Source organism: Daldinia vernicosa (genome assembly GCF_022497035.1).
Source record: "Daldinia vernicosa strain CBS 139.73 unplaced genomic scaffold F5Y00scaffold_7, whole genome shotgun sequence".
Taxonomy (NCBI): Eukaryota; Fungi; Ascomycota; class Sordariomycetes; order Xylariales; family Hypoxylaceae; genus Daldinia; species Daldinia vernicosa.
The window spans coordinates 1-26158 of NW_025953923.1; the positions used below are offsets into that span (position 1 = coordinate 1).

The 26158-nt window shown below is 46.3% G+C and overlaps 10 protein-coding genes across 10 annotated transcripts; 4 read left to right on the plus strand and 6 right to left on the minus strand.

Moving 5' to 3' along the window:
* Window positions 1-140: 140 nt before the first annotated feature.
* F5Y00DRAFT_273644 (Metallo-dependent phosphatase-like protein) lies at window positions 141-2019 on the minus strand (the record flags this gene model as incomplete). The annotated part of the gene is made up of 8 exons (XM_048013219.1): window positions 1617-2019; window positions 1517-1543; window positions 1431-1454; window positions 1252-1366; window positions 890-1198; window positions 619-825; window positions 506-568; window positions 141-457 (listed from the first exon to the last, which is right to left on the minus strand). Exons 1-8 carry the CDS (start codon window positions 1788-1790, stop codon window positions 141-143), a joined length of 1236 nt encoding a protein of 411 aa, XP_047868085.1. The 5' UTR covers window positions 1791-2019.
* On the minus strand, window positions 1525-2614 carry F5Y00DRAFT_227413 (uncharacterized protein). Its single transcript, XM_048006479.1, has 2 exons — window positions 1617-2614; window positions 1525-1543 (listed from the first exon to the last, which is right to left on the minus strand). Exon 1 carries the CDS (start codon window positions 2546-2548, stop codon window positions 2249-2251), a length of 300 nt encoding a protein of 99 aa, XP_047868086.1. The 5' UTR covers window positions 2549-2614; the 3' UTR covers window positions 1525-1543; window positions 1617-2248.
* A 758-nt stretch (window positions 2615-3372) lies between these two features.
* Window positions 3373-4713, minus strand: F5Y00DRAFT_189434 (uncharacterized protein). The gene has a single exon (XM_048005146.1). The coding sequence runs from the start codon at window positions 4440-4442 to the stop codon at window positions 3453-3455; it is 990 nt and encodes a 329-aa protein (XP_047868087.1). The 5' UTR covers window positions 4443-4713; the 3' UTR covers window positions 3373-3452.
* A 791-nt stretch (window positions 4714-5504) lies between these two features.
* Window positions 5505-6270, plus strand: F5Y00DRAFT_227417 (DUF1754-domain-containing protein). Its single transcript, XM_048006480.1, has 2 exons — window positions 5505-5818; window positions 5888-6270. The coding sequence occupies exons 1-2, from the start codon at window positions 5549-5551 to the stop codon at window positions 6020-6022; spliced, it is 405 nt and encodes a 134-aa protein (XP_047868088.1). The 5' UTR covers window positions 5505-5548; the 3' UTR covers window positions 6023-6270.
* Window positions 6247-8462, minus strand: F5Y00DRAFT_227418 (uncharacterized protein). Its single transcript, XM_048006481.1, has 4 exons — window positions 8423-8462; window positions 7107-8362; window positions 6946-7043; window positions 6247-6786 (listed from the first exon to the last, which is right to left on the minus strand). Exons 2-4 carry the CDS (start codon window positions 7828-7830, stop codon window positions 6619-6621), a joined length of 990 nt encoding a protein of 329 aa, XP_047868089.1. The 5' UTR covers window positions 7831-8362; window positions 8423-8462; the 3' UTR covers window positions 6247-6618.
* Window positions 8463-10199: 1737 nt separating this feature from the next.
* Window positions 10200-10619, minus strand: F5Y00DRAFT_258572 (cytochrome P450; the record flags this gene model as incomplete). Its single annotated transcript, XM_048010728.1, has 1 exon — window positions 10200-10619. One exon carries the CDS (start codon window positions 10617-10619, stop codon window positions 10200-10202), a length of 420 nt encoding a protein of 139 aa, XP_047868090.1.
* A 2293-nt stretch (window positions 10620-12912) lies between these two features.
* On the plus strand, window positions 12913-16024 carry F5Y00DRAFT_189511 (uncharacterized protein). The gene is made up of 2 exons (XM_048005148.1): window positions 12913-13586; window positions 13657-16024. Exons 1-2 carry the CDS (start codon window positions 13061-13063, stop codon window positions 15810-15812), a joined length of 2682 nt encoding a protein of 893 aa, XP_047868091.1. The 5' UTR covers window positions 12913-13060; the 3' UTR covers window positions 15813-16024.
* Window positions 16025-17680: 1656 nt separating this feature from the next.
* Window positions 17681-20465, plus strand: F5Y00DRAFT_273650 (fungal-specific transcription factor domain-containing protein; the record flags this gene model as incomplete). The annotated part of the gene is made up of 6 exons (XM_048013220.1): window positions 17681-17725; window positions 17787-17849; window positions 17923-18174; window positions 18286-18756; window positions 18814-19522; window positions 19580-20465. 6 exons carry the CDS (start codon window positions 17681-17683, stop codon window positions 20092-20094), a joined length of 2055 nt encoding a protein of 684 aa, XP_047868092.1. The 3' UTR covers window positions 20095-20465.
* A 1176-nt stretch (window positions 20466-21641) lies between these two features.
* Window positions 21642-22130, plus strand: F5Y00DRAFT_273652 (uncharacterized protein; the record flags this gene model as incomplete). The annotated part of the gene is made up of 1 exon (XM_048013221.1): window positions 21642-22130. The coding sequence occupies one exon, from the start codon at window positions 21642-21644 to the stop codon at window positions 22128-22130; it is 489 nt and encodes a 162-aa protein (XP_047868093.1).
* Window positions 22131-22769: 639 nt separating this feature from the next.
* On the minus strand, window positions 22770-23607 carry F5Y00DRAFT_189766 (uncharacterized protein). The gene has a single exon (XM_048005149.1). The coding sequence runs from the start codon at window positions 23404-23406 to the stop codon at window positions 22939-22941; it is 468 nt and encodes a 155-aa protein (XP_047868094.1). The 5' UTR covers window positions 23407-23607; the 3' UTR covers window positions 22770-22938.
* Window positions 23608-26158: the final 2551 nt, after the last annotated feature.

Below are 26158 nucleotides of genomic sequence, written 5' to 3' on the forward strand. Positions count from 1 at the left end.
GTACCCACTATTCATCAACCCACCCCCCCCGTTCCCCACCCCCCACAAAAAAAATTATAAATTTTTTTTTAATTTTTTTTAATTTTTTTTTTGTTTTTTTTTTTTTTTTTTTTTTTTTTTTTTTTTTTTTTTTTTGGATATCAGGGGGCCGGGAGTCGGTGGCGACTGACCTGAGGAACACACCCATACACATCGGTGAGGTTAAGCTGCTTCCTATCCTTCGTAATATCCTCTGTAACGGCCAAGCCGCTATGATAGTCGAGGCTTTTATTATACAACGTCGCAGCATGGTACTCGAAGGTTCTACGATTCCAATCAAGGTAGCGACGGGAGTATACGAACGGAGAAGTAGAATTTTGCGTTGCTTTGCGAGTTGGGTTAGGGACACCAGCAGGGCCACTACTTTTACTGTCGAATCCCGACATCGAGAGCCAACCGAGTGTTTCGCAATATCGGCCTGAGAGAGCTATGAGAGTTTGGTCAAGAATAAGCTCGTTTCACCTACCTGACTCAAGCGCTGTGCTACTACTATCGTAGACAGCAAAATCCCGAATATGACTATGGCCTCCTATATTGCTGTTAGCGACGAATCTAACTCCCCTTGGATATAATACAAACCGATAAACTGAATAGGGGTATCCGGATGTACCGCCCGAATCGCGTCAAAGACAATAGGGAAAGTGCTCGCTTTATCAGTCGGTCGGGCAGGGTTGTGACCTAGAACGACGAAGATATCTACGGGCTCCGGGGTATGAAGGACATCTAGAAACCATTTCTGCGTAACCATAGTCTTTGCAGGGATGACTTTAGAGACATTCGTGTTACCTGCCAGCTGTTAGGATCATGTTTTGCGGCAGCTAGGGCACATATCATCGTGGTGTCCTCTCACTAGTAAAGTCGAATAACACGCCAAAGGCCATGATTCGAAGCCCATGCTTAGCAGTGAAGTATCGGTGCGTGTTACCGATATACTGCCACTCCTTCGTCTGCTGGTTGAGTATCTGAACGTTGGACGTGAGATATTTCTCGCCCCAATATGTCGATATCTCATCCAGAGCTTGGTAGGCAACATCGGCGAGATATAACTCGTGGTTACCAATAGTTAGCAAGTCATACTGGGCCTTGTCGAATATCTTCATCGAAACCTCGCCGTCGGGTGTGGTAGCGTCACTCAACCCGGCGCCATCATGTAGATCACCTAGACGTCACATAAGTATACTGAGGATCGACAAGACGTTGAGTTTAACTGACCGGTATCAACTAGAAGTAGATCGACACCCATGTCGCCGGCTTGGTCCTTGAAGCGAGTCGAGAAGGAGACAAAGTCACCCCAATCGGCGCCATAGTTGGCTTCCTTAAGGTGACCCTGTTAAACATTAGCCGCTGTTAAGGAAGTTTAGGAAGTTCAGGGAGTTGGGAATGTTACGTACCTCTAACCATCCGTGTGTATCAGTCTTACGCGTTGATCATTAGCAATGCTACTTTCTAGCTCATTAAACATCTAAGATGCACTCACGGTATGTAGGAAGTTCAGTTGGCCCCACTAGAGCATCTCGAATTAGCATTTCGGGTTTCTGTTCTTAATTATTTCTACTAGTTATAGGCGAAATACTAACCTCTAGAGCCCTCGTGGGTCCGTAGGTAGCATTTATCGCATCGGGCTGCATACGCTTCACATGTCGGACGTGTTCGACGACGTGACCTACCGAGCCCGAACAACCGGAGCATGCCACAGCATTACGGATGAGACCCAGGACCCCTAGTACAACGGCCGAGTTGACGGGGGGCATCTTGGAAAGTCGGCAGTGCAACTATTAAAGGGGTGTGTCGATTTCTTTCTTGGCGATCAAGAATAGAACAGCCAAGCAAGATCTTATACCTATCCCGAAGAGTCGGGTAAGACATGGGGGTTTAAATACAATTCGGATTATGCTTGCCGGCTTACTTATATGCATGCAAAGGAATGCAGGGGAGGATGTAGGCTATAGATGCACTACTACCATAATACGTTACGGAACTCACCGAGATGACACTACGATGACACTACGAACGCCTCTTATCACCACCGTACAGCCCGAGCAATTGGAAGCAACCAAACGTCACACGTGGTATTAGACGGCCTTCCTAATAGAGTAGGCGGCTAACAGATAATTGAATACGCCTACGTATATACAACTAGTCACCAATCGCTAATCGCTGATCGCTGATCTCCCGCCTCTCATTTCCAACCCCTCTGGTTTCTATATTTCTATAGCTCAACTTCGACAACATGCTTCGTCGCTTCTACTATATCCTGTCGAGGTGTTCCCGGGCGCGTCCTTTCGCCGTCCGTAGGCTCCACCACTCCCATCTGCCGGACAGCATCTCTCGCGCAGAGCGTGCCCTCTACCCTGTGAGATTTCGCCCGATAGGCATTGCTAGGAGAGTCGTCCTCAAGGTAGAACTCCAGTCTTTCTGGTCGCTGGTCTAGCCGGAGTTTGCTATTGATATCATACTCGAGGTTTCTGAGCGCTTGAACGGCACCAGGTTTATCTACTATACCGTGCATGTAGAGTGATACGACCGTCCACGCCCGTGAAGTGCTATTTTCGTGGCCCCCGACGCTAATACCGAAGGCGTAGAATACTCGGTTTCTTCGGCAGATATGCTCTTCCAAAAGATCGTTTAGGTTGTCCATTGTTGGTAGTGTCTGTCTTGAAATTGATATGTTTGGATACATTCGCGTTTTTTATGTATTTTGATAATTCCCGTGCAAACCGGCACATGATTATTATAGGAAATAGGAAACGAAGGTTATGAATTCGAGACCCGTGTTGCGTGTTACGTCTGCGTAACTAGTATAATTAAGATGGCTATAATAGGTGAGGTGAGCAATCAGACGGTTTGTTCGGATCTGAAGAACCTACCAAGTCAATGCTCTCGGCACTAAGTATTGCACAAAGCGGCTATTCAGACGACTCACACAAAGGTATTTAATACAAAGAGATAGTTTGGATTGAAGATAGACAAACTCCATAGACCACCTACGCAGACTCGATAAGCATCCTTCAACATATTCTATAATCACCTGCATTTCTAGTATCCTAGATAGCCAGATGTGAGACCAGAGTTCATTGGAGAGTCTACCAACAAAGATCATGCAGGAGGAAAGCGAGATCCATAAGATGAAGGAGATTATCGGATATATTACAAGCACGTCTGATTCACTAGAATGGCAACCACAAACAAAGGATTGTCAAGAACGGTTTAAATGTAATGAATTACTAGAAACACCGAATAAACCAAACCAGTAATTGTCATAAAACCCTAGATTTACCCTGAAACCACCCCGAAGTTATATGACGAACCCAAAAGTAACAGCAGATGAAATACCCGACCAGTAAACCATATCCAAGAAATATAAGCCTAAATTTTACGCCGGCGTCCATAGATCAAAAAACAATATGAATGAATTACAAGAGGATGAAATGTCCGGCCACGAAAACAAGGCCCGTAACGACGGCGAAAGCGTTCTTGAGTGATGATGCGCCGGAGACGATATAAGGAGGAGTGCTGGTGGTGCCGTTGTTACCTGAACCAGGGCAGCTGGGTCCGGCGCATGGGATGATGGGCTTGGGGTTGGAGTTGGGGCACCCAGGACCAGCACAAGGAACCGGGGCCGGCTTGGGACCAGTGCCAGGGCATGGGCCGGGGCCAGCGCAAGGGATGGATCCCGGGCCTGCTGGAGCAGGGCATCCGGGACCAGAGCAGGGAACGGGGCCGGGGCCAGTGCTGGGGCATTCGGGACCGTGGCATGGAGTAGAGCCAGGGTTGCCGCCAGGAGTGTATCCCGAGCCTGGGTGAGGACACTCAGGTCCAGAGCATGGCATGGGGTTTGAGTCTGGGCAGCCGGGGCCAGCACACGGGACTGGGACTGGGACTGGCTTGGGACCGGCGCCAGGGCAAGGCCCAGGACCAGAGCATGCGCCGGGACCAGCAGGCATGGGGTGACCAGGCATAGGATGAGCGGGAACTTTGGTCGGGTAAGCATCCGGGTTGCCCATAGGGTGACCAGCCGGCGTAGCAGTGATGGTAGCCGTAACACCGTTGCCAGTAATGCCGACGGTAGGATACCCAGTGGGCTGAACACCCGGGCAAGTGATTTCGATGGCGGTAGCGGGGTGGCAGACGGGGCAAGACACGGTGGTCACGACGAATCCCGGAGGGATAACCGAGGGGACATAGTCGCTAGGCTTGCCAGTGCAAGTCTCAGTGACGGTGTAAGTAGCCATCCACTGGCCTGTCTCGCAAGCTGCCGGCATGACAGTCTCGTAGACGGTCGTGTAGTGGGTTTGGGTCACAGGAGACAGAGTAGTCTTGGTGACTGGAGTCAAGACGGGGGTCAATGCAGTCGAAGTGCAAGACAGAAACTTGGCAGTGTTGGTGACGTTGAAGTAAGGCATCTCGGCGGTTAGTTGTGATTATTTTTTTTGGACTATTGTCTAGATGAACGAGTGTGTTATAGTTGGTGTGAAATGAATGTGGTAGCCAAGACGGCAGGTAATGAATGACTGCGAGTGAGTAGTAAAGAGTGACTGTAGTGAATGAATGACTGATGAGGCTGATGATGCTTCCAAGAAGATTTCCTGATAGACAGGATACTTGGACATTTTTATAAGCAATGACCGTAGCTGGCATCGCGAACTTAGACGCGCGTTGAATAGTAGACATGTTTTGTCTTTAGAACCATAACAAGATTGTAATTACTATGAAGACATTAAGACTGATCTACGAGTGGAAGAATGACTTGGGATTGTAAGGCATTCCTCTCTACTCGACCACAGCCCTAGCTAATACCCTAGTTAATAGGAACTTACATAGGTAGTAGATGGATAGGTCATGATATTGAGACATTCGGCTGAGACTTGTCATGCTCACCCGAGTCGCTCATTTTAAGTCACCTTAAGTCGCCTACTACAAAGTCAACATCAAGAATTAAGGCGCTCAATACGGATTACACACAGCGATCAACTCAATGCGTAATGCTTAATGCTCAATGCTCAATGCTCATCTGCGTCGCGATTGGCACGCAAGCCCCGGAATGCTATCAAGTGCATGTTCCCTCGGTTTTTCGACATCTCCCGCACACAGTCCGAAGACGTTCGGGAGACTTCCTAATAAGGAGTTTAATCTCCAGAGTGACTTCTCAAGGTTGAGAATGGCAACTCGTCACTGTGAATATCGAAATGACGGTCGTGGCTACTCTGTGAATACTTTTTGATCTAAGGAAGAAAAAGAGAAGAAACGAAAGCAAATTTTCGGACTGCGAAGTTTTTATTTATTGGTGTATCTAGGTGGGGCTAACTAGTACGTAGCGTTGCCTCTATATGTTAATAATGATTGAATATGTAATAATTATATAATAATTATATGGATTAGGTAAGGACGATATCTTTACATGCATACACTAAATATGTGGGGGTTGTCTCGCGCCTCATTCGTCGTCAACCAAAACCAATTGGTGTCTCCAACATCAACTTACATCTATTTATACCTATACATATCAAAAATGCCAGTGGATGACTACGTGTCGGCAGCCGGAGCTGGCGCTCTAAAGCTGAAAGGTGGGAAGATACAGAAGAATAAGAAAAAGAAGAAAACCAAGGTCTCAACCCTCGAGCGATCCCTCACTCCGGGAGATAGCTCTGCCTCTAAGCCCAAGGATGTCGAGGATCCCCGACAGCGCGATAGCAAAGATCCGGATGATGGCGACGATGGTGACATAGTCGAACAGAAGACCGAAGCTGAGCGCCGGTATGAGGAAGCTAATAGGAAAAAGGTATGTTTTGTTTACATTTGCGACAAACGACAAGCGACGACTTAATACTAATATCAGTTTCGTCACTAGATGTTGAAAATGCTCGAGGATCCAAAGATAGCTTCCGAATTCCGAAAGACGCACAAGGAGAGAGTAGAAGGCCTGAATACGTATCTCTCCAAGCTTAGCGAGCATCACGACATGCCTAAGATCGGCCCAGGATAAACTATACCTTTCGGACTGTCTAGCCTGGTGTTTACCATGTCAGACTTAATAATAACCTCGCTCGAGCCTCATTACTACCTAGACTACCCAGTACTTGATCTGATCTGATTAGGTATTCACGGAATGACTTTACGAAATGACTGCTACTATTATTGTATAGAATATCTCTGTTATGAATTGGATTATTAGGCGTCCTCCTTTGACCTTCTGTGTACATCCATACGTACATACATACATACATACATACATACATACATATTTGCGTATCCCAGATGATGATTGAAAGATCCCAACATTAATGAATTAATCTGCAGACAATCTCGTGATATTCGTCAACAAGCTGCCAGACTTTGCGAGCTCTGAGCCGACCCTTTTCCACCCTTTTTCTATGCCAAATGTTTCTCTCTTTTTTCCCATTGTCACCTAGTTCTAAATGAATGTAGATGCCGTCAAGTTTCTGTATATGTAGATGCCGGCGCCAGTACTAAATATGCTTCGCTCAGATGATGATGATAATGATAATGATGCTGTTGCTAACGCCAAATTTCAAGATAAGATCAAAGGAAGGAATGTGATCGTTCGAATTACGATGGAGCTTATGCGAGGAGTGCTCCGCCGACAACGGCGCCGATGATGACTTCTACCACCGGCCGCCTCGCAGGCAGCATGGCAGGGCCGGATTGCAAGCTTCCCTCGGCTTCTGAGGTCTGGCTTGCTTCTTCGGGTGCGCCTGGAGTGACCACCTCAACGGATGTGATTGTTGTCTATAGAGTTAACGAGTTAGTGATTTGCTCTCCTTCGAGATGAATACAAGACTGCTTGCTGCTTGCTGCTTATGATATAACCCAGGCGTATTTCTCTACATCGCTGGAAGTATATCAAAAGTGAAAGTAGGGGTACAATGGGTAAGAAGTAAAGCATACCTTAGCGCCTCCAGGAAGCGTCGATGTGAACGTAGATGTTCTAGCTGGCCTTGTAGTGCTGGGAGTAGATGCGCTCGTTGCTGTTGTCAGTGTCGTTTCTATGTACTGGTTAGCCTAATACTCTTATGCTTGAAGCAGACACTACGGATTAGTAAACATACCAGGAGTGCTCGTCGTCTCAGCAGAAGACTCCGGGGTGGCTGATGATGCCGTTGTCGGATCGTCGGTGGTTGATGTCGTTGTCGTGGTGGGCACGTCAGACGCAGTAGTCGTTGGCACATCCGAGGTCGACTCCGTAGTTGAATCCGAAGTCGCCGTCGTCGTCGTCGTAGGCGTATCTACAGGGGTGGAAGTGGAGGTTGGTTCTTCCGCTGTGGTGCTTTCACTTTCACTTTCACTCGTAGGGACTGCGGAGGTAGACTCCGCGGACGTAGCAGTCGTGGTGCTGGTCTCGTTTCCAGATTGCCTCTTCGCGAGCTGGACGATAGATGTCGCTAATTCCGGGTCACTCGCGTGGATTGCCTCCATGGCCGAGTGGTCAGAGTCATAGACGCCATGCTTATAAGTGCCAGGGAAATAAGCATGGAGAAACTCGTGGATAGCACGGGGAGAAGCCGAGCTCAACAACCGTGAGAAAGTCGAATCGTCACGGAGAACAACATGCTCAGTCTCGCTTTCGACCTTATCCTCACCGGAAGGCTTTTGGTGCAAGACGGCACTGGCCAAGCCGGCCGTGACAAGCAGGCCTAGGAACAGAGTGAGAAAGAAGTGGCGGGGCGAAGGCATCTTTTCCACTACACGATGTCGAATGCAGCGTTTAGGTTGAGTTGGTGTATAAACTGCCTGCTGTTCACCTAGAAGACCCTTTTCGGAGAGAGAAGTCATATTGGAAAAAGAAACAATGTTGTTGATTGGTACGACCGTTTTTATGGTAAGCCCGACTGGATCAGTTTCCGAGAAGCGAGAGAGCTAATGCAGACTATTGCAGAAAGACGCTTGGGCAGTGGGCGGCAAGATTTCGGGGGCGACGACTACTGCAAAAAAAAAAAATACGGTACTCGGTACGCAGCTCCACGGGGTTCTAGAGTTGCACAAAAAAGAAGCAAAGCCGGCAGAAGAAAGGGGGGGTCAACGATAATTCCGAGCGAGAGAGGTGAAGACCCAAAACCTATGTACTATGTAAAGACCAAAAGCAAGTAGCCTATCTCAAGTACACAAGTTCGTATATGATCCCTGGATAGCGTGGCTTTGACGTGTACCGATTTGCCGGATGCTGTGGAAACCAGGAAGGCAAAAAACAGGGTCGTTATGCTATGTTCTTTATTCAATGGAGATGGTTGGTCCCAGCGCCGATAACATTATGTACGTTTGTTATGTAGCGTATGTACAATGTATGTGGGCGTATGTATGAATGTACCTACGTAATGTCAGATATCGTGGCTGATGGCTTAATCCTCGAAAACTGGTGGAGACGTACTGTAGCCAAAATATATATGACACACTGTACAATGTCAGGAGGCCACTGAGTAGATTCATAGTGTATCGAGCTTGACCTGAGGCAAAGGATTTCATCTTTACATATAAAAACTCCTTACTGTGTATCAAATTCTACACCGGCCTCTAAATACAAACTATCTCAAACTTACACTAGTTAACTACAGTCTTTGTAAAGGCTTATAGGTTTTGAATTTGAATAACAGAGTCCCTCATAGACAAGTTGTCAGAACTGTTCGTTGTATGCACTGTCCATACTTTCGTACGATCGAGATTGTCTTGGCGCTGCGTACGGATCCGTAGGCTGAGTCGAAACCCATACTGTGGTCATGGTGACGTCGCTTTCTGTTGAGAATACGAGGTTTCCGCTGTTTCGTCTAACACCCCACTTCAAGCTCCTCTTCTCTCCTACGTAGTGGAGTCGTATTCGGCGCTGACTGGCGGGCTAACCCGCGTGGCGCCGTCTGTTCTGAATCCGGGAAGATCCAGGCGGCGAGAAGGAGACTGCTGTTTCAGAACAAAGAGAACGTATGCCGCCGCGAGGTACATGAAGACCGGCAGATTGTGACATTGGACTGATCTACTATATATAGCACCCCTGGTAAGATGCATATAACCCCTGATCCTAGCCAATCACGGAATAAATACATACACGCACATTTCGACCTGTCTTAAAGTCAGCCATAATGTATTTACTGATTCGCTAACTTTGACAAAGATTGGTTTTAACTTATCAGTTTACCTCTCCTCTGCCATGATTTTATTCGTCCAGTCTGTTCCAAAACGTGATATTTGACTAAAATGTCTCAAACTAAATCTCATCGTCTTACCTTTGATACATACATGTTAGCCGCCACTTCGCCAAGTCAGACCTTACGCCATTGGATATCAGCGGCTACAGGGCTGAACGCTTGGCGCAGCGTTGCCGCACGTAGTAGACGATGATTTTTATAAGTATATGACTTGACGATACCTCATTGACATCTCATATATACGATTATACAATCACACTGCAATTATAAACACATATATCCTACCACCGATTGATCGCCGACAACCATAATAAATGCTTACAAGATTAAAAGGCTAGCCTACCCCGACCCAGTAATATACATATGGTACGACTTCCGTGATATAGATCCGCGTCTCGGGATTGCCCGGAGGTCCGGATAACCACACTCTTACGGTTGGAAAGAGTTTCGGAGCCGTGCCCATGTATGGCAGGTCCGAGAGACATTAAATCAGTTCTGATCAGTACACATAATTCGAATAGCTAACAGTGGGTATATAGTAGTTACTCCAGATGGATATCTAATAACATCGGCACATAACGAGCAAGCAGTGGGGAAAACAGCATTGTTCATGCGTGGGGAAATGTCGATCTGACCAAGGTTGATGCCATGGATTAATTTCTCAGCAGCATGAAGCAATGAGCCCTTGCATTGGTGGCTCGCATATAATAGAGTTATCCACCCACAAGTACTTAGGTATACGAACGGTGAGACAGGCAACACTAATATATATATAAAAGGGTTGAATATAATAATCGATTTAACTCACTAAATATAACCGCTGGAATCAATACGTATATAATCATTCTACGCGTTTAATATGGCCGCTCAAGTATATAGAACAGGAACAGGGAAAAAGCAATTATATCCGAATCCAAATACAATCGTGCTTGAGTCTCCGTGAGCCAGTTTACTGGTCCTCGGATCGTTGCGCAGGATATAATTTGATCCACAAGGGAGTTTTCTCTCTCAAACCATATAAACCTTCTGGTCGATCCAATCTCCCTCAGTGGCATTCTCTATGTCAAAATGCCAGACGATTCTCGCGATAATGATCTTTATCTTGAAATATGCAGGGTTACGTCCTATGCAGTTACGAGGTCCAAACGAAAACGGTTGAGAGACCTGTCTCTTATTGTCGTCGAGCCGAGGATCCTCTCTTGTCCAACGCTCGGGGATGAATGAGTCCGTCTGTAGCGAATTCCGAGGACTTTTAGAAGCGGCGTATATGGAGATACCAACTGCCACACACTCGGGGAGGTGCTCGCCGTTGGTGATAGCGCCTCCAGGTGGCACAATCCGCTGATGGGGTTGGGGGGACGGAGGGTAGATCCATAGGGTTTCTTCTATGCACGCAAGGAGATACTTGCATTGGTTGACGCGTGTCATTGTGATCTCGTCCTTCAATTTCTCGTGCACCCGGGGATTCTTTGTGAATAGATAAGTGATGCCTAATGCGAATATTGTTAAGAGATGTGCATACTCCTTCAAGTATCGAGTCATCTGATCTCGCCTCTAGCGTCAATAAGTATATTCGCATTACCCGGTAGTTGCCCGCGGGTCATCTTTCCCGACTTATAAGCATCGATCAATTTCTCCATAAAATCAGGTGCGGATGACTATTGCTCAAGGCGATGATTCGTTCTCTCCTGTAGGAAGGTGAACAAGATATAATATAGACAACAAGTGTCGTGCACTTGCCGTATTAAGTTGTTTGAGCGTCCGTGTCTAACTAGATGCATGCTGGAATAGTACATAGCTTTAAGGGGATTTGAATAGACCGAGGAAACCGGGAAATTACTTAGTAGAAAGCCATGAACTTGGCAAAGATGAAGATTTTAACCCATTTGTGAATCCGTGAGTCTGCTAGACAATCGAAAGATTCCCCGAAATATATAGGCGAGGCCTGATGAGCGACACGATACTAAGAGAAAGCCTATGGGTCTTAATAAGAAACCCAATTAAGTCAAACGCCATGAATTTGGGCAGTTCAGCTTCGAGTATCACTGCAACGTTGGAGCAGCTTACAACTTACTTTATGCCACAATCGAATATCGATAGCAACCTCGCCTCTAGAGCTGAATAATATTTATTATCCTTTGTAAGTTCGAGACGGCCTGGAGGCTTGTGGTCATATATTCCCTTCCATTGTGGAGGGTCGACGTAAGAGAGTTCGTTGGGGGAGGTCCTGACTACCAGACCGTATTTATTACTCCCTATATGAACATAGTGGATATAGACTATTATCTTAGAATCAAGCTCGGATCGATAGACAGTGGCTAGCAAGCCTTAGGATATATTGGTCTGGAATGTAGATAGGTTATAGTCTTTTATATAATAACTGAGTTTATTTCAGCATTCTTGATTACATCCTTATAATAAGAAATTTGTGGTAGGTATTGCTTAGCTTTATCTACCGGAATGATGATGATAACTAGATATAATCGGTAACTACTAGAGGGTCCAAGCGCCTGGCGGTCCCTCTTCGCTGCGCTCAGAGGGAACCAAAAATCTGGGACAAGCCAAAATTCTGGGACAGCCTTGGCAACAAAATACGTGTTTCCCATATAAAATCCAACTTTCAACAATTTATATTTAAATGAATAAAATAGATAAAAATATACTTCCAATATTAATTATATTTGAAATATTCTATTTTATATAAAAACAATTTTTCCAATTTTAAATAAAAATAAAAGTAAAAAAGTAAGCTTTTTTCAATTGTTTTTTAAGGAGGAGGTGCAAGAAGTTCAAACATCCCACACACTTTCTAAAAAACACCACACTATAACAGCCATAACTTAGCCAATATTACAGCTATAAGCATGCAACTTATATCAGAATTTTTATTATTTTTCAAAGAATTTTTTGATATCAAGATTATTTCAATAGCTCTTATCCGTCGGAGACATTTTTTACGCTGGAACTCTTGGAAATTATTATGCGAAATTGATAAGGAAATGATAAGGAAATGATAAGGAAATGATAAGTAATTGATAAGTAATTCATCAATAAATGATAAGAAAATTGATAAGAGATTTGATGTTTCCGACGGATTCTCACGTGCGAGCCTGCGAGCACGTGAAAACGCTTGCGCGAGCTTGCGAGTGCATGCGTTTTCCTAAATTTTATTAGTAAAGTTAGACTTTTGAATTACTGGAAAATGTTAGTGCAGCCCATACATTTTACATAGTAAACACTATCTGTCCCAGGTTTTTGGTTCGTCCCAGATTTTTGGTTCCCTCTGAGCGCAGCGAAGAGGGACCGCCAGGCGCTTGGACCCTCTAGTAGATGAAGTACTTAGGTATACTTACTTATAGGGGGGCTCCACCAGCCACATAATTATGTAATAGCTCTTTAAATTAACCTTAAGAGAAAAGGCTTCTAAAATGCACGTACCCTGTTTGTACACTAGAGAACAGCATGCTGGGAGTACCTTGGTGATTACGACGCGACTTAACAGAAAAAGACATGTGAATACGTACACCAAGTGCCAGAAAAGACAAGACCCACCAATCGTGCCAATCGTTTAATGGATCGTTTAGTTAAATGGAACATCGTAGCTTACCTACATATGTATGTACTCCCAAGGTTCAATGTCAGAACTCTTTTTTAAAGATCTTTAAAAGTTGTCAAGTAACCCCCTCCTTATCGTAGATCTTTACAACTTTATCCCCACGATACGATTGCTGCCGCCATCAACCTGCGCCCTCATACCCTCGCATAACTTATTCCCGGAACATGACGCAAAGAAGTTCTGGCCGGGACTGAATGAATTGCCTCCACGTTGCGCGCCTAAGGTGTGCCTGTCGACTAACCGGGTCTCGATAATGCCTGGGCACCTCGACCCGCCTCCACAAGATGCTTTGAGACTCCTCACACGATCTCCACATCCTTACCATCGCCAGCACTCCGAGCTGCTGGAACCATCCGACCGCTTGACATATGCAACCTTAGGAGGAGACCGACTTAATCTACATCCTGTCTCTTCCGGCGTCTCGAGAGAAATTACACCTAGTAGCGACAGCGGCACTGAGGCCGATGATGAGCACTTCCTCAAAGGCCTACCAGCGCCGAGAAGATCGCGAAAAGGTTTACGGGGGCGCAATGAAGTTCTGTCAGGTACTTCGACCCCGATACCGTCTCCCGCTGTCCTCGAGGAAGAAGGGAGACGAATATCCTATAATATGAAGAAAGATGAGTCCATAGGCAAAAGAACTCAAAGTCCAGCCGATAAGGCGCGGAGGAGGAAGGAGATTGTCCGTCGCTCTATCGAGTTGCTGCTCATCGGATTCCTTGGTGTTGTGGTTTGCACAAATACTTATGTCCAACCCATACTCCGCAGATGGAATCGAGGTGCGCTTTTCTCCCCTTCTTTCCTTGCATAGCTGAGTTGGTTATTAGAAGAATACTAATGTAAATCCAGAGCTCTATGTCTGGATAGGAATATCAGTCGCTCTGGCGTTGCTTTATCCCTTGAGACTTGTGGTATGGGCTTACTGGCACCGGGCGCCTTCAAAGAAAATCCCGATATCTATACCATCATCTTTCGACCCAGCACCATTATTATATCCGTCGGCCATCACGATCTTTGTCTCGCTACTTCTCGCCGTTGATAACGAGGCCATAATTCTACCAAGCATAATACTCGCCATATGTTCCTTACCACCCACGTTACTCCCCACCTTGTCTAGTGTTGGTCCAGGATGCGATTCCTTGCACTGGGCGCTTTCATGCGCACCCCTACTCCTAAAAGAAACTGGCCGGCTCAATGCCATCCAGACGAATGCTAGAAGAACTGGGTTCTCAGCATATATTTCACTCGAAACTGCAACACTATTGTACCCGTTACATCAGAGCCTCTGCTCAATCCTGCGTACTTTAACTACAACCAGCCTTCTTACAGCCGAACTGCAATTATTGTCGATCTCGCTCATCGATCTCTTATTTCTCGCATCTTCACCACAAGCGGTAATTTTAAAGTCACTGCTCTGGATAGGAGGTGTTGATATCCTCGTCTTGTGTGGTCAACCTATCAAATGGGGTATCTCTTTGGCTCGTGTACCTAAATGGCGCTTCAAGAGAACGCCTAGCTCTTCTAAGCCGGCGCCTTCTTTCTTTTCAAGCATCATGCCGTGGAGGAGAGTAAGGCACGATCTATTCCATGCGCCAATAGATAGCTCATCCTGCAGTTCCTGCGAAGCGTTCGATGGCCCCGAAGATAGCGACATTCCAGCATCTACGGCAGCCGGAGGACCTACTCGTGTGAAAACCATGTTTGATGGCGTTGGTTCTACTGGGATTGAAGAAGACTCACTTTCTGCTATAGGCCAAAAGCTCCTGGCCAATACTATAAATACGAAGCCTGGATCAACACCACTTCGCCGACACACTCTACCCAGTACAGATAATGTACCGCGCAAATCTCATACACATACTCCGTCCGGCCGGAGGAAGCGAACCGCTTCTCGCTCCGTCCGTGCTTTCTTCTTGCTTACGCAAAAGCAGGCTACGACTAGGAAATGGATTTATGCTGCGTATGTTTATATCTGCATAGTTGGCGCTGTATTCCTTCCCCTTCCCTTTGTCGGCGTTAAGACCGTCATTGCAGATGACGCACTTCGTGGCCATGAGCCTATAGGATGGGCTCTGGGCTATTTGTTCGGAGATCTACCACAATTCAGATGGGAAGTTGTCAGTCGGAATCTAGAGCGGTGGATATGCCTCCCCTTACGGCCCTCTGACGAATATGAGCATCTTTCGATGGGTTGGGTCAATGATCTTCGCCAGCTGCATGTTGGTCAAGCTAATACGCGCCTTTTATTGAGCGCGTATTTCGTGGGTGTCATCGCGATCGGATTGATAGTCGTATTTCGGCTATCGCCTATCTACGAGGTAGATACGCGACGAAAGGTTTTCCATTTCATGATGGTCGCCATGTTCTTACCGGCTACTTACATAGATCCTACGTTTGCGGCCTTGGCACTATCCGTCGTCCTTGCTCTCTTCCTTCTACTCGACCTTCTGCGCGCGAGCCAACTTCCTCCGCTATCGAAGCCGCTGGCTTTCTTCCTTGCCCCATACGTCGACGGGCGAGATCTTCGAGGCCCGGTTGTTATCTCGCATATATTCCTTCTTATCGGTTGTGCGATTCCTCTGTGGCTGTCGCTGGGTTCGCTCCCTCGTGTTGGGTCCGGATGCCTCGACGGCTGGGAGGTGCCCACGAGAGAAATTAGTATGGTATCGGGTGTCGTGTGCGTGGGGCTAGGCGACGCTGCCGCTTCTTTGATCGGAAGACGTCATGGACAGCGGAAATGGCTGTGGGGTGGCGGTAAGAGTCTCGAGGGGAGCGTAGCTTTTGCGTTTGCTGTCTTCGCGGGACTTGCTGCCGCCCGCCTGTGGCTACGCATCGGCGGATGGCCTCAGACGATCGGCACCTCCGACACATGGAGCGCCGCTGCCCGGAAAATGGGGATATGTGCCGCTACCGCCAGTCTCACGGAGGCAGTTTTGACTGGCGGCAACGATAACGTAGTGGTGCCTGTGGTCCTGTGGACATGTGTAAAAGGTTTTGGTATTTAGGTTACCGCCAGGGGATAGGGGTGGGATGAATGAAGGGTTGAGAGTTCGGCGTCCGGTCAGCAAATTCATCAGCATTTACGAGGCCTTCCAAAAGGGGATTAGAAGGTATAGATCAGAGGCCCGACTTCTAGACCAAGATATACCCATCGGGTTCGGTCGGCGTTTATTGATATTGTAACGTATATATATATCGTTGCATAATGAGTGAGGAAAAGGGGGGATGAACTAAGACCAATCGATCTAATATCAATTGGTGGTGGATTGTAATGTGGCCAGCTAGGAAACGTAGATAATGAGACATGTATATTTAAATGACGTTGCCTCTTGACAATCAATGCAAGTAGGTTCGAATCTCTTTGCGGGCAACCTCCCTAGTCCGACTCGAGTTCTACTCGGGCCGTACCGTATAACCAGGGGCGTTGAGTCATATCGTATTCAGCGGTACCCGTGAGTTTTCTCTGGCGGAGGCTCGACTGGCAATGCTGGCGCCAACCAGCTGGGTATCGGCCCAGGCATACACATTCTGGTTCCAGCGGGTGAAAAATCGCTCTGTGTCGCTCAGCCGAGCCTCGATCGGCCGGCTATTCCCCAGATTCATTCCGTCTCCGAGTTGCATGTCATAGTCGAGGGATATAACGATCTATTTCCTATCACCCTATCACGAATTTGGCAAGGTTATTATGAGTCATGTAGTGATGATAAGGTAAGGTAGCATGTCTGCTTTGGGGCATTTTTACGAGCAATCATTTAATAATTCGGAGTCCAAGTTAGCTTCCAGATGGTTCATGGTTAATAACTCCAGGCCAATTGACCCTGAGCCCTTAGGACACGATTAGATTGCCAAGCTTCAAGTGTGGCTGTGTAACTCTTATACAACCTTATTAGGTAATATTGACACTGCAAGAACCTGCGCAATTCTTGTAGATTTCAAAGCAACGTTTGACTCCAAGCGGATACACGGTGTATAATACTGTGCAAAATGACTCGAATGCCTGATAGAATAATGTGGAAAGAATAACTAACTAGTTGATGCTAGTTAACTAATGGTTATTAAACCTAAAAGCTTAGCCACTTACCTAGCTCGCGCAGGTGGAAAGCGGAAAGTGGAAAGCGGAACGCGGAAAGCGGAAAGTGAATAATTCCATGTCTGAAAATACATTGATAAGTACATACTGGGTACAGAATTACGGAATCACGGAATCAATAAGAATCTTCAACATTGATCCTTCGAATTCAAACAGTCAGTCGTAAGTAATACTGATGTCCCCGTCGGTTTTTTTTTTTTTTTTTTTAATTCTTGGCCTACAGCCTACAGCCTAGTGTACTGCATGCTACGAAAGTATTGTACCGAAAGTTAATTACATAATTTAACTACATACAGTACATACTTACAAATCTATCTACCCTGCTCAATCAAGATACATTTTGAACATACATCTTAATCTTACTTACACATCCATCTTATACATATCAAGAGACTTCCCCTTCCGAGTCATAGATTTGCATTCGGCTTTCGATAAAACCGAAGGCCTCTCATTGTCTACCCCCTTTCAGAGACGTAGTCTTTACAATCATAGCATTCCACCAGGGCGTCTGACCCGCCCCTGGTAAAAGGCATTAGGCAACCTCAATTCGTGTCGCATAGCTTGTCGCATTCCCTCCCTCTAGCCACAATCGATAAAGACATCCCTCATTTTTTCATTTCATACAAAGCCTTTCCACATATTCGGGATACCTACACCACTGTCAGCTTCGTACTGAACCCCACTATACTTATCGTGAAGATTCAAATGACAAGCGCCAACCAAGTCTCATTTGTAGACTTGGGGTGCAGGGCTAAAGTGCGAGACTAAGAGAGGTCGGTAGCCATGGCATCTAACTCGTCCGGAAAGCCACCTAGGGTCCTTGCTTGTGTGAGTTGTTTGTACCACCAAACCGCTTAAAGGTCGCCATCCTCACTTCATATTTACGTAGGTTTTGTGCCAAAATAGAAAGATTAAATGTGACCGCAGAACTCCTTGTTCCAACTGCATCAAGGTGAGTTTTTGGGCGGAGAAGTCTGTCTCTATATCTCACGGCTTTTCGGTCCTAACAGATCGACCGTGCTTAGGCCAACGTTTCCTGTACTCCAAGTACTCCGGCGCCTGCACGCAAGAGACGGAGGCCCAACCAAGACTTACAGCAAAGGCTCGCCCGGTGCGAAGAGTTGCTGTCCGAATATGCCACCGCCAAACCACCAGCTCCCTCGTCCATCGAATCGCCAACTCAAGATGAGTCCTGGAAACCCCTCGGGAAACTGATAGTCGACGATGGTGGCGTCAAATTCATAGATAGTTTCTTATGGGCTACCATTCACAGCGAGGTGAGTTTATCCTCTCCTGCACCTCTTCTCCCTGATATACTACCCCTTGTCGGGTCAACACTTCGCTTTTTAGATGATTATGGACTTAACTCTTTCTCTCGCTTCCACTAGCTCTCGGCAATGCGCGAGATACTCGAGGATGAAGAAACAGTAGACGATCCATGTACCCCAGCCGAGTCGCAAATTTCCGATCTCGATGCAGGACTCATATTATCAGATACTTCTAACACTGATTTAGAAGAGCTACATCCCCAACCGGCTCACGTATTCCGCTTATGGCAGATTTTTATCGAAAGAGTCAACCCAATAACTAAGGTGATCCATGTTCCTACAGTCCAGCCTCTACTCGTCGAAGCAGCGGCAAGCAGAGCAAAGATACCTAAGAATGCTGAGGCACTGTTATTTTCCATATATCTAATGGCGACTGTGGCTCTAACCGAAGATGAGTGCTTAGAGCGGTTTGGGTACACTAAAGATGTGGCTTATACTCGCTTTTCCAAGGGTTGCCGTTCAGCTTTAATGCGTATCGGCATTCTAAAAAACTACGACCTAGTTGTCTTACAAGCCTTGGTGCTATACTTGGTATACACATGTACCGCCATCTCTCATTCAGACCTCGGCTAACAGCACTTCCACCAGTTCTCCCTGCCAGGTCATTATGACCGCCATGCGGCATGGATTTTAAACGGCGTCACAGTGAGGATTGCTCAAAAAATGGGACTTCATAGAGATGGAGAATTCCTCGGACTATCGCCGTTCGAGACTGAGATGCGGCGACGCATATGGTGGCAAATTATTTTGCTTGATGCCATGTACGCGCTTATGTCTGGCCTAGGTCATTCTCTCCTCCCACGCTCCTGGGACACGAAGCCACCCTTGAACCTCAACGACTCTGATCTTTACCCTACCATGACCGCTCTCCAACCCAAGGATAGTCCCACGGATATGATATTCCGCCTCGTATGTTGCGAGCTTGCCGCGACCATGGTTGACACCCCCGAGCTTCACACGGTCATCATGCAGAATGAGATGGGAGTGGACAACCCCGAACCCGAAAAAGTCGAAAGGGCCTCTAGGCGCATCGATGAACTGGATAGAACTTTGACGGAGATCCTCACCAAGTATAGCGATCCCTTAATGGGGCCTGTGCACGTCTTAGCGACCGAGACGAAGTCAATAATGATCGACAAGCTACGAGAGCTTGTTTGCCCACTTAGAAGTCAACCGGAATGGGGCACCGAAATATTAACACCCAAAGACAACCTATTTAAGCTGTCCCTCACGGCAGGGGAGCAGAATTTGCGGATGTACCAGATACCTCAGACCGGGGGCTTTTTTCTCTGGTTTAGTAAGTGTCATGGACTATGGTCGTCAAATTCGTGCCTAGCTTTGCTAATACCTGCAGTGATGTCACATTTTCAGATAGAAGTATTCATATATATGGTCGGGCAGCTAAGCACACGCACATCTGGACAACTGGTGGAAAGAGCATGGCAGGTGGTCGAAATGTTTTACCAGTGGCACACGGAATTATACGATCTCTCGATGAAGGCGCATATGGCGTCAGCTATCTTTACGATACGAGCCTGGAATGTACGAGAAAGGATACTTCGGGATACAACGGGATCTGCTCCGGAGACGCCGGGCTATATAATCAGGCTGCTGAGTCTTCTTCCACCCGACGAGGCTAGGCATACGCGCACTGGTGAAATGTCTACTGCGACGAGTCTAAATGTGAGCCCTGCTGCACCTACACAACAACCCAACACGGAGGTTTCTTGGGATCAGATGCTTGGCTTTGTCGATGCCAATTCCATCGATTGGGGTGATATGTTTTCGGTACCGGCCGGGGGACAACCGCAGCCGAATTTCGGAGGTTATGCAACGGTGTTTGGGGGAAACTCGATTAACTGGATGTAGACATCCCATCGGAAGAATTAGAGGATACGGACGTTGCCACTCACGCACTGGTGTTTCATCTTGCTTTCTTGCTTGGTCTGGTCATGATGGGGCACTTGCTTTAACCATAGAAATGGTATGGCAATAAAGAAATGGATATACGCACTGCTATTAAAGACTTCAGGGGTTGGGTGGTATGCGCCAGACATGTTTACTCTATTGAGTACTAGCGGATGCATCGGTAGGATAGTCGAAGGGTACCGACAAGGACAGAACGAGTACTCGGGGGTTATTCTTAGCATCCGTCCAGCTCTTGATAAAATCTGGAATTATAATTCTGTGCAATACTACTCGCTATTGTAATAAATAAATCCAATCAAGAATAACTGCTGGCGAGTTACAGGTACGTATTCTGGGAGGAGCCGAGTGGTATAGATTAACTTACCTACAGTATAGAAACATTTGGAACCTTACAACAACCCATGGGTTTGGGAGTAGTCTTCTCTGGTTGTAGAACAGCTTTAATACTGATAGCTACTATAGATATTATGAATAATATTCAACTCTTCACTCCGTCAAAGGATTAAAATTAGACGAGAATGATTTTCAGACACCAGCTTTTTCTTTTTCTTTTTTCGCTAACACGCTGTATATGTCATGTGTACTATGTTGAAAACTTAGCCTATAAAGCTCTTTGAGGGTAGCTTGAATACGTATACTATATACCTCTATCGTGTTGATAGACACTCTACACGGCTGACTCAAGGAGTTAATATCTGCATTAGAGTCTATTAAGGGACTGTTGTCGGTTTTCGTTGATAATCATAGTTGATACTGCACCGGACTCGTGGCCTTGGTGTTGTCACCTTGGTTTAAATAATTACCTATATACACAAGGTAAATACCACAGCGTAAGCCAAACTTGCTCAATAGCAGTTTAACCAGTTGGTTCTCGCGAAATTTTGGCACCATACATGGCACCAACAAGACTCATAACTTATTCGTTCGGGTCCCTTCTAGAAGATGTATGAGATACATTATTACCGGCAACCTTGGTGTAGACCTGAGGGCGCGTCATCTCAGCTATTAAATCCCCAATCTACGCTCCGTAGCAAGAGATACCCCCTTGGACCTGATACATTTTTACAGGTAATAAACAATAGCATATATAATCTTCAAAGCCTATTGTTTTCGAACAAGCACTCTTTCCAACATTATTCGAGACCAGAAACAAAGCTTTCTTTCTTCCGACTTGAGACAACTAACTATAAATAATCTGGTGCGTAATTTTCCAAACCAGTCTAGTCTATTGAATCTTCGTCATATTCTCTAGCTAGTCGTGACCAAGCAACTTGATATATATATTTATTTCTAATCCCAAGTTAGCTTTGAGTCGATCTCATCGCAGCAGGCCTGTACGAGCATCAACATCGCCATCGTCATCATTAGTGACTCCCCTCCACATATCCCCAACACTCCCCTATAACGCCCCCAACCCTCCTTTCCCCAGCACCACATCCTCTCTCAACAGCTAGTCCATACAGAAAGATCCAGCCAGAACCTCCCCAATGGCGCTAAAAGGCACACCCCCCCTCCCTAACAATAACAACAGCAATTGGACGCTCATGTACGTCCTCCTAGGCCTAATCCCGGTAACATTCACCATAATAGCCGTATACGCCGTATGGCGGGACACACGCACCCCACCTCGGGACATCGAGATGGCATCCCTGCCCTCGCAGCGCGTGTTGCCGTGGCGAGAGGCAATAGCGGCCTCCGAACGACGCACCGGGGAGTCCCCCTCGCGTCCGGAAAGCGACCGGGCCCGGATGATGATCACGAGACCCTCGTCTACCGTGCCCGTTACGCCGAATACAGTGCGGTCCGGCGGACCGCCAGGCACGAGCATGTGGCAAAAGTCTAAGGGCCACCGAGGGAAGAACGTAAGCGGAAAGGCGGGTGCAGCTAAGGTGATGCCGACCAAGCAGCCGAATAGGAAAGGTGTACTGAGAAGTATGAGTAGAATTTCCGAAGAGCTCGAGGAGATGCCTTTCTAACCAAGATATTACTAGCGATACCTATGTTTTAGAGGTTAGTTATATGCATGTAAATATGTTCACTTATTGTCCCTGTAGGTTCCATGTGAAATGAATATTATTTCCTGGATCTAAAAGTAGCTCGGAAATCGATAATATTAAAGCAGTATAAGAGCTCTAAAAAAGTATCGTCATTGAGTATTACTTCATACTTGCTGCAAATCAGAACTAGCAGATGGGTTCAGTTAACAAAGATATCCCCCTTACATATCACTCAACGAGATCAAACACAATGTTCTAAACCGCATGATTCGCAATAATGACCCTCTGAACAAGGCCATTCGTCCATTTTCATACGCCGCGAAGCGTCTGGTATCGGTCTTACGCCTAATGTGGCCGAAACACTATGCTAAGTTCGAGTATCAACCTCGCCAAAAAATCAAGACGCCTTTTCGTGATATGCCTTGTCCACATTCCACGTGTTACTCCTAACGCCTCCATATTCCGCAGTCTAATGAGGTACCGTTTCTCCCCTGGCCTGAATTGCGAAAAACCAGTGTGCATATGAACCGGAGTCCAATTGGGTATCAACAAAAGTATTGGAGAGTATAGACAATCGTAAAGCAAGCAAACGCTGATTCGAATCAGCGCTAGGCGTTGCTAGTAATTCAGCCCCGATAAACTTCAAATAACAATAATGGTGGGTCGAATGAAGCCCTCGACCTCCCGGACAACTGGTATCATCATCGTACAACAAGGTCGCATGGCTACGACGCTAGTATTTCTGATAATATATGAAGTCTTTGGCTTCTATAATGATTTTAGGTAATTAGTGGCTCGAAGGTTGCCAGATGCCCGCGCCGAGAGGTTTGCTGATACCGAAGCCAATACCAACGGCAATGCCCACTATCAGTAGACCAATGAGGATCTTCGCAATGATTCTGTTCCTCTTGCTGAGACGAGCCATGCACTGACAAGATCTATTGTTGATTTTAGCCGCCTTTGCCTTTTGCTGCCAGTGTTCTTGTCCAGGCCAGACAGGGCAATCCGATTTTCGCCTAGTTCCAATGGTTGATGTCTTGTTCAGGTGTTCAGAGGATTTGACCGGCACCATTGCTTCTATGTCGGTGTCGAATCCGTTCGAAGCGGTAGCAGAGATTGGCGTTGATACGTTAGAACCTCGGCGCATCTCCCCACCTCCGTCTATACTCCTCTCGTTGCTAGGTGCGCGGAGTTGTTGTGTAGTAACAATCAATTGGCCAGGCTTAGTGGCCTTCTCTACGGTGATTGAAGCCATTTCCCTTAATGATACGGAAAACGCGAACCGAGGCGCACCGGTAGTATAGAATCGAGGAGATATTAATATGTAGGCGCCGCCGTCTTCAGAACCGAGCTCGCTAAATGGCAAACCACGGTGTTCCAAAATGAGGAAGGCGACGGTGAGAGTATAAGGTCGGATTGGGGGAATGAGTGCTAGGAGGAACCGTCAGTCAATCGAATGACTTCGTGGATAACAAGTGCTAAGCTCACCAGAAGCCACTAAAGGGCTAAAGGGTAAGGACGCGCTTGGCTAGCCCGAGAATCGGGTCTAGATGGACGCAATAGGAAGGAGCAAGCTAGAACTTGCTCTATTCTTGCGATAGTTGCTCCAAGTCGGCGTTGGCGTTGGCGTTGGAGATGGGATCAATCGATTGAAATGGGACCAAGGGCGTTCGGTCTTTCAGTTCATTGATGCTTCCTTGAGTCGACAATTTAGGTCTCGAGATAAATCGAAATAAAGGATCGACACAAAAATTGGGAAGTTGAAAGGAGGGTGCGAATGGGAGGAAGAGAGTGATTGCGATCTATGTATGCATGTAATACCGTGTGCTGGATGTACGAATGTACGAATGTAATTGTATGTGTGTATGTCCGCTAACACTACATATAATGCCTAGCAACTAAAAATGAAACGAATGAATGTCTTGTTACCGACAAGTCGTACGTGATCATGCAAGGAACGAGTGACCCTAAACCTTCGAGGGGCACAAAAAAAAAAGAATAAATGGTAAAGGGAGCGAAAAGATGTACGAAAGTAGATAGTGGCAGACAATTAGAGCAAGTGGACGAGCAATGGAGTTATTGTTCCAGATTTCTGCAGTATCTAACTTTACTAAACTTGTTCCTAACGTTGCAGGCCTTGTGTAACCTTGCCAGCCATTTGCAGCAGCCCATAGCGCGCATCCATGCGCCTGATAGATGCAGGAGCCAGGGGAGCCATTGGATCAATTAAAAAGGGGGAGTCAGGGGTAGCTGGCTAGATAGGGTATGTCGCACAGGCCTACGAGGGGCTCGACCACTTAAGAAAGCTAAAATCTGGAGTTGATAGCCCCCATAACGCTTGCACCCGCCGCAGCAGCTTCCCCTAGGTAATAACCTAATTCGTCAAGTTATGTCAGAAGCTTTTTTTTCTACACGTGCGTTCTGACACACATGCATTCTTGCGTCTTCAAATGCAAGACATTGGCTGGAAGATATACCTACATACACGATAGCGTTTAACGGCAAACAATTACCCCTCAACGATATCTCGCATCAATTTTTATCGTTTGTTCGTACTTCCATGTAAGTTTTCTTTTGTCCTTTACGTACTATTAGCGTCTCGCATGAAGCAGCACATAATTCTTCGCAAAGTTCACGCGAGTTTTGAATTTTGATGTTTTATTAGCTGATCATTACATCGTACGTATTGAAAGACACAATACTACTTCGTACGTATTGGTAACGATTGCGAGCTGTGCTCGTTTATCGTATTGTAATAGACACATTAGCGTTGTCCTTTTTGTTGGATACTGGTCTGAGCTTATATGCAAAGTTCACCATAGTGCCAACACGCGTTCCATCTCAGGTTAGCTTGTAAAAGATAAGCGGTAGATCGAGGCCTCCACGGACCTTTTGATCGGAGCATTGGTGACTCTCTGGGTTAAGTGCTTATTACTACATAGTACCAGGACGTCTACCACGGTTCATTTACATGCGTATGTACATAGAAATAACGCTTCGTACATGGCTGACTTGTTTCTTGCATGGGCTTGCGTTTGCTGTAGCGTAAATACATCATCTTCAGGATGAAACCCAGTGGTCCTAATGAACCCAATGATCTCGCGTGGAGGATTCTTTCCCTGGCCTCAGATCTCAGCATAAACCCAACAAGCACATGGCACGTTGCATAATAAATTACGGGTAATTCCGACTTTTCGGCCAGGACAAGCGGCAGGCAACGCAGAAAATCCTCAAATTGGATATAGAAGCCGAATAGGAACGGGTACGCGTACGGAATCTTTTAACTTTCGCACAGCCTGCGCGTATCCTCTCGACGGGGCACAACAGCAGATAACCTAGAAATTATTATTACGAAATGAACGAGATGAACGAATTGCGCAGACAGGGTTTGGTTAGGTAAGTATTGATAGTTCTAAATGAAATAATGATCGCTTCCATATTCATATCTAATACCCGTTTATTACTACGTTTGTTATGAGCTAAATGCTTAAGTTGATTATTACCGATGTCAAACTTGTCAAAATACCTTGCATCCAGCCCGAAAACGTGCCGTTCCTAGCCAATATATCTACAACCTTGAAGTACTAGGTATGCTGCTATGTAAGTTGTTAGGCATAAATAATTATATGTATATTTCTCCACTGGCTAATAAATAACAGCGTCATCGCCCCTGTTAATCATATCCATTTATGATTTAGTAGGAGCTTACCTAATTATGAACTACACGTGTATTGTATATAGTTAATGCATCTAACATTTTACCTATGATGGTACCTCGTGCGATGCGGCTATATCGTCACATCGTCATGCTCCAGGAGGCTTTGCGGCGGTCATTTCTCGTGGCTTGACGTGGTGCTACTACATACATACATAATTGAACGACATCCGATCGATCTGTGAATGTTGACAGATCCACTTACGATCAGCTTACTTATGATCCGCTGACCTTGGTTCGTCGTTGCGTATCCCGATCTAGCTTATATATGTACATATCTTACGCGTCCGTG

Excerpts from the sequence above, each read along its gene's own strand:
- F5Y00DRAFT_227413 (XM_048006479.1), bottom strand. The coding sequence starts at position 2,548 with ATGCACGGTATAGTAGATAAACCTGGTGCCGTTCAAGCGCTCAGAAAC.
- F5Y00DRAFT_189434 (XM_048005146.1), bottom strand. The coding sequence starts at position 4,442 with ATGCCTTACTTCAACGTCACCAACACTGCCAAGTTTCTGTCTTGCACT.
- F5Y00DRAFT_227417 (XM_048006480.1), top strand. The coding sequence starts at position 5,549 with ATGCCAGTGGATGACTACGTGTCGGCAGCCGGAGCTGGCGCTCTAAAG. Across the intron at positions 5,819-5,887 it reads AGGAAGCTAATAGGAAAAAG|ATGTTGAAAATGCTCGAGGA; the intron begins GTATGTTTTGTT and ends TTTCGTCACTAG.
- F5Y00DRAFT_227418 (XM_048006481.1), bottom strand. The coding sequence starts at position 7,830 with ATGACTTCTCTCTCCGAAAAGGGTCTTCTAGGTGAACAGCAGGCAGTT. Across the intron at positions 7,044-7,106 it reads TGAGACGACGAGCACTCCTG|AAACGACACTGACAACAGCA; the intron begins GTATGTTTACTA and ends ACCAGTACATAG. Across the intron at positions 6,787-6,945 it reads CGCTTCCTGGAGGCGCTAAG|ACAACAATCACATCCGTTGA; the intron begins GTATGCTTTACT and ends TTAACTCTATAG.
- F5Y00DRAFT_189511 (XM_048005148.1), top strand. The coding sequence starts at position 13,061 with ATGCCTGGGCACCTCGACCCGCCTCCACAAGATGCTTTGAGACTCCTC. Across the intron at positions 13,587-13,656 it reads ACTCCGCAGATGGAATCGAG|AGCTCTATGTCTGGATAGGA; the intron begins GTGCGCTTTTCT and ends ATGTAAATCCAG.
- F5Y00DRAFT_189766 (XM_048005149.1), bottom strand. The coding sequence starts at position 23,406 with ATGGCTTCAATCACCGTAGAGAAGGCCACTAAGCCTGGCCAATTGATT.